General features: G+C 46.9%; 1 protein-coding gene across 1 annotated transcript in view; it reads right to left on the bottom strand.

Moving 5' to 3' along the window:
• Nucleotides 1–1,001: 1,001 nt before the first annotated feature.
• Nucleotides 1,002–6,592, bottom strand: part of hivep1 (HIVEP zinc finger 1) — a 56,109-nt gene continuing 50,518 nt past the window's right edge. Inside the window, exons 7-9 of the mRNA XM_021315092.2 lie at nt 4,538–4,639; nt 2,730–3,217; nt 1,002–2,623 (exon numbers count right to left, since the gene is read on the bottom strand). Of these exons, the coding sequence (XP_021170767.2) occupies nt 1,607–2,623; nt 2,730–3,217; nt 4,538–4,639 (1,607 nt within the window). The 3' untranslated portion in view covers nt 1,002–1,606. The remainder of the gene's footprint in view (nt 2,624–2,729; nt 3,218–4,537; nt 4,640–6,592) is intronic.

The raw sequence follows: 6,592 nt of genomic DNA, 5'->3' as shown, positions 1-6,592 counted from the left end.
AAAGAGCCTTGAGATGACAAGCGATGTGAATTGGCACTATATAAATAAACTGAATTGGATATAATGTTTTCGCAATAAACAGTTTTAAGTCTTTTCACCAACCACCAAACATGTGCTAAAAAAATCTGATTATGCATACACCTTAAAAAATATTCCCTGATCTACTTTAACACATAAGGAGTATATGTTATACTCCTATACTTGGGTCGTTGTTCTGTTGAATAATTGAGGTCCAGAACAATGTGGAGCGGATTCCTCCAGAACAAGGTTCTGCAAACTGCGGCTCTTAATAAATTAGATAAAAAATTATTTATATACTGCTCAAAAAAATAAAGGGAACACTTAAACAACACAATGTAACTCCAAACTTTCTTGAAATGAATGTATTTGTCCTTCATTTGAGCAGATAAATAAGATCTGCCAATAGAATGAGTATTTCTTAGCCCTAAAATAATTAGATATACTGCACTTGAAATAAGAAGGTGGAGATTAGTTGTTCCTAAGTGCAAAAATCTTATTCCACTGGCAGATAATCGTATTTATCTGTTCAAATCAAGGACAAATTCACACATTTCAAGAAAATGTTACTTATTTCTAATTCTCTTTTTGCAGAGTAAACACGTTTCAGAAGGGAGTGATTACTTTTCCACATAGTGCCAGGTTGTTTTTTCCCCCCTTAATAGATAAAATCATTTGAAAACAGAGTTTTGTGTTTTCTCAGGTTCATCTTTGGTAATAAAATTAAAAGTTTTTGATCTGAAACATTTACTTGCAACAAAAATAGGAAAAACCTGTGGGGGTGAATACTTTTTCACAGCCATATAGGCATGTCTCTGAACATATGATGGTATTATTTTGAGTTGAATTCTGCATAATTGGAAACAAACTGGACCTATCTGCCTTTTAGAGTTAAATATGAGGTTAGCTGTGGTATAAATGGTTATATTATTAATAGTTCATATTATTATTAGAGCAGCAAACAGGAAGCTGGGCTTCACTGGTCCGTGTTATTCCCCTCTGGGTCTGACTTTTATTTATAGGTTCTGTTTTCAAAAGATGCAGCAAGATGTCCAAAAGCTTCATAAACAAATATTTACTGATACAGTTTAGAATATTCATACAGCAATGTAAAGCTACCATAATGCACATACCTGTAGACTTATGAATCATAATGTGCACTAAATGGATTTTTAATAAATAGCTGAACACAACATCTGTACACAGAAACATCGTTGCCCCGTGAGCCATAGAAATCTACTCATACCAGCACAACACGAACAAGTCCGTCCGTTTACGGGACGCGTTTTCCAAAATAAATCTGAAAATTCTGCTCCTTCTCGTTTCTTTACGTCTTCTTAAAATAAACACAAAGAACCACCGAATTATTTACAGCGCCCCGAACGTGAAACTGCGAAAAGGCACGACCGTCTTTACAACATGTACAAAAGGAAGAGGATTGGTCATCAGAGGACACGATTGCACAAAAACAACATCAGCATCTGTGCTTTGGAAGGAGGTCCGGCGACGAGTCGGACCCTCGAGTGTTTTCAGTCTTACAAAGTGACGAGTTACAAAAAGAGAAGAAGAAGAAGAGGCTGCACGGCGCTCAGGTGGCGATGACGAGTCTGTCTTCATCGTCGCTGGACGCCTCGTTGAATTCGTCGATCAGCGTCTGCCGGCTGATCTCTGCTGGTCCCGCCGCCGGTTCTGCGGTTCTGTCCGCCGCCGCCGCCGGCGGCTCGGCGCCGCCCGCCGGACGCCGCGGAGATGCTGCTGGATGCTGCTGGGCGCATTTCTGTCCTTCTCCCTTCTGCACAGTCCTCGCCGCGCCGCCGGGGCTCCGCCGCCCGCTCGCCGTCGGCTCCGGCGCCGCCGTGCAGCCGAGAGCAGAACCGACACCGTGCTCGGTCCGGGGCGGCTGCGCTCCCTGGGCCTCGGCGCCGGCCTGCCAGTCTGACGCGCCCTGCAGGGGGCTGAGGGCGGACAGGGGGCTGAGGGCGGGGATGATGGCCGGCAGCGCGATGTTCACGATCTGCAGACCCGGCATCTGGTTCTGCGGGACGTTCTGGGAGGCCGGGTTGGGAGCCAGGACCTGCAGGCCCAGCGCGGCGTTGAGCGTCAGGCCCTGCGGGGGCAGCAGCTGCGTGTTGGTCAGCCCCATCAGGTTGAGCGTCTCCAGGCCCACGGGCTGAATGTTCTGGGCCTGCAGACCCGTGACCTGGCCCAGCGGGAAGCACGGCACCACGCCGCCCATCGGGGGCTGAGCCTGCAGGCCGTCCGGGTGAGGGGGGGAGCTGGACGGCGGCAGCGGGCTCGCCGTCCGGTGGATGACGCCCATGGCGGGGAAGGTCAGCTGGACGGGACCGGTCTGGAACGGGACGAAGGCCGTCATCCCGGCCGGCACCAGCTGGATCCCGCCGACCGGCACCATGCTGTAGGGGGAGCGGGCCGGCTGCTGGGAATGCAGCGGCAGGTGGCTGAACAGGTGCGTCTCTGACCCCGCGGCGGCGGGCATGCCCTGCAGGGGGAGCTGTTGGAGGATGTGGGGCGTGTAGGAGGTCTGGGTGCCGCGGTCCACCGGCGTGCTGGACTCACCGCTCACTGCGCGAGGCGCGGCAGAGTCCTGTGGAAAGAGAGAACCGAGGTTAGCCGTGGAGCTCAGGCTCCTTCAGGAGGAGCGGGGTCACCGGGCGGACACGCAAAGAGAGGAGGCGGTACGAGGGCCTCACCTGGACATGTTTGGAGGCCTTGCCCGGCGCAGAGGGACTGACGGGAGCATCGAAGTCTGGGTAGTCGATGGACATCTGCCTGCAGGGGGACACGGGGCTCATCATGTGCACCGACTCCGGGTCGGAGGCGTAGCAGTCGGAGGCGGCGGTGACGGGCGGGAGGGGAGCCGGGCTGCAGCGAGGCCCGCAGGGCTGCTGGCGGAGGGAGGCGGGGCTCGCCGCGGGGGCGCCGTCCGAGGCGGAGGAGTCGGGAGGGTCGAGGCGGAGGGACAGGGAGCTGATGGACATCTGAGCGAGGAGGGCGCTGGGCGGAACGTCCGCCTCTCTGGGGAGGTGCTGCGGGCTGGCGGACACCGAGGGGTTGGTGGACAGACCCGACTCCGCCTGACTGTCCTCCTCTTCCTCCTCCTCGTCGTTCTCCTCGTCGTCGGGGCCGTCGGAGTCGTCTGAATCCTGACGATCGGTGCTGCTCACATGACTGCGGTCACCTGAAGCAGGAAACACAGGTAAACACCGACTCCGACCAGAACCAGAACCATCGATGCTCAGCCTGAGACCGTCTACGGACCGCAGCGCCCAGGACTGCTGCGGTGGTCCCAACCTTATATTTTCAGAACCTTTTCCTGTTCGTAACGTTTGCAGCGCAGCCGGGACTCAGGGAGGTTTTGGTCCGACAAAAGATGAGCAGAACCTTTCAGAACCACCAAACTGTCCGGTGGGGAATCTTTTCATCTTTTCAAACACCTTTAAAGTTCACAGAAAATTACCTAAAGCCTGATTCGTAAATCTGTAAAATCCGATTTCAATCATAACTGGAGCTTCAAAACTGAACGATAACGTTTATTTTTAAAGAATAGTGCAAGAAGAACGTCTTTGATTAATGGAGACAAAGGGGGGAGGAGGGGGGATGCCGGATCTTTACCCTGCAGAACTGGACCCGGGCACCGGCGCTATACAGTAATGATTGTGGCCTTTTGAAAGGATAGAGGAACGGTTATCGTTGCAATAAATTAATAAATACCTGCAGCTGCACCCAGCAAGGAAAACCACACTCAGACTTATGTTTTATTGGCTAATAAAGATGAATTTAAACATTTAAAACAACAACTTAACCGGCTGGGAGAAAAAGGTTGGTCCTCTGTCGACAGTTTAAAATAAAATAAAATATGTAATTAAGGTTCAAAATATTGTGAAATTATTGGTCGTTGGAAAACATGTAGAAACACTGAACCTCATATTTAGTCGATATCGCCCCCCCTCCCGTTTCCAAAAGTTTTTTTTTTTACCCAGGATGCAGTTGGCGCTGCAGCTCCTCAGAAAAAGGCAGGAATCACCATGGCAACAGGTGACTCAGCATCGCCTCATGATGGCCGCCGCCGTAGGGCCTGTTTAGCTCCATCAGTCGTGTCGCCTCCCTCCCTGTGAAACCCTTCGCTCCGCCTCAGCCGCGTTTCCACCTTTCTGCTCAGGTGGGAAAACGCCGCGGCGCTCTGCGGGGGGGCGGCGTGCCGCGCGGCGCCCTCGCCGTCCGCCCCTCAGCTCCATTACAGCCCGGGGAGGAAAAACAAAGTCGGACCACAGAACGCTCTCGCTCTATTTGTCTAAATTTAGACGCAGCAATTTCCTCTTTCTGAGCGCTGTGCCTGCCGCCCACGTGCCTCAGAGTCGACGGAGGAAGAAGCTGCTTTTAGACTTTCTAATTAGACCGAACCGGAGCTGCTGAGAACCGGAGCTTCCTCTCATTCCTGCAGAACCGTCTGCAGCAGAATCAAAGCATCAAATCAAAGCACGGCTGATTTAATCCGTACCAGAGTCCTCGGCGTCCTGGTCCTCCAGCACCCCCGCAGGCACCCCCATCTCCATGCACTTCTTGCTGTGGGCCTTGGACTTCATGTGCTTGGTCAGGTTCCCTGCAAACAGAGAGGCAGCGAGGCGTCACAGGCGGGAACAGCGGCACAGAAGCAGTTTACGTAACCGAGCGCGCTGTTTGGGAAAGCTGCGCCCGACGGCTGAGGAACTGACGGAGACGTTTTTAAATGAACGTGGGCTGCTGACTGAACGCTGTTCTGCAGCGTCGCGTGGGAAGGCCAGAGAGAGGAGGAGGCCGTGGAGCGACATCTTTAACTTCACTAAGATAAAAACAGCTGGAGTCGCCATGTGAACGTTAATCGGAGGCAGAAATTCAGACTATGACGGTGAGCTGCTACCACCGCACACGTCCAGCCCTCAGAAAGTAAAAAAAAAAAGACTTTTGATTTGTCTTGAAAAGGAAACTTTAAACAATAAACATGAATTAAAATGTTCTATGCATAAATGTGTGAACAACCAGCTTATTTAGCAATGAGCTTCTGTAAATTCTCCCTGTGGAGGAGGTGGGAGATTTATTTAATAAAAATTATTGAATTTGTCTGAAAATAAATGAATTATGTGTATATAATTATAATGAAATAAATTCACTTTTCAGTGATATTCTAATCTAATTTAGTGAGATGCACTCAATTAGGAATCACCTAATTGAGTGCCCAGACAACCCCCCCCCAAAACTAAAGGCAAGTAAAATGTTCATGAAACGAGTATTTGTTGTTGATTTGAGCTGCAAGTTTAAAAGTTCTGACAACAGAATAAGAGTTTGCCCTTAAAATAGGAACAACTCATCTCCATCATTTAAGGTGCTAGATATCTAACTATCTTATTATATTGGTAAATCGTTTTATTTACCTGCTCAAATCAAGGACAAATTCATTAATTTTGGGAAGATTTTACTAACTTTTAGGCAACTTTCTGTAGGGCTGGACGGTAATTCAATAACAATAACAATATATATATATATATATCTATATCTATATATCTATATATCTATATATATATATATATATATATATATATATATATATATATATATATATATAGATCGATAGACGTATATTGATAATAGAAAAAAATGGTCAGTAAAAAGTTCAATAGAATAACTGTTTTCCTTAATTTTGCATTCTAGCCATGTAGGTTAATATTATAGTCATTACATCCTCCCAACCAATCACAACACAAAACCAAGCTCCGCCCCCTTCAAAGAGTTCAAAGAACACACGTTCTTTTTTTTATTTGTTGAAAACATCCAGCTTTGGTAAAAAGTTCATTGAATAAAGGGTTGAGTTTGAATTCTAAAAACAGGTTGCTAAGCAACAGCATAAAATGGCCAGAGCTGCACTTAAAATCTATGTTTTGAATTTGTTGATAATTATCGATATCGATCAATATGATTTTTATTTTATCAATATGTTTTTTTTATATCGTCCAGCCCTAATCAGAACCACCCAGACAGCTAAAGTCTGTTGGACTCGTGGACCAAACTGCTTCCCCTCACCATCCCATCAGATCACGTCCAGTTCCTTCTTGAGTTTTATTCATCCAAATGTAGAGAATGTTATATAGGATAAATTAAATTTCAGGTTTTATGTTCCTTATTGGTCAAATTTTAAAACGTGAGATTTTTTTTTTTTTTACTTTTAACCGTCTTTTGTTTATCAATGTTAGAACAAACCGTTGGTCAGAACAAATGTCAAAATTAACACCACACTGCAAAAAGGGAACTAAAAGCACATAAAACTGTCTTGAAATGAGTTTGAATGATCTGCCAATGGAGTAAGATTTATTGCATTTAAAATAGGAATAATTCATCTCCATTGTCTTATTTCAAGAGCAGGTTATCTAATTATCCTATTTTAGGGCTAAAAATCCTCATTCCATACATATTTACCTGCTCAAATGCACTCATTTAAAGAAAATTTTACTTACTTTTAGTTCCCTTTTTGCAGTGTATTTTTGTTAAAAGGTTGTGGAATTAAGAGTACAGAAAGCACGTA

The sequence above is a fragment of the Fundulus heteroclitus genome, chromosome 13 (assembly GCF_011125445.2).
Source record: "Fundulus heteroclitus isolate FHET01 chromosome 13, MU-UCD_Fhet_4.1, whole genome shotgun sequence".
Classification (NCBI taxonomy): Eukaryota; Metazoa; Chordata; class Actinopteri; order Cyprinodontiformes; family Fundulidae; genus Fundulus; species Fundulus heteroclitus.
Note: the sequence above shows the minus strand (reverse complement) of the source record. Positions and strands in the feature narration are given on the sequence as shown.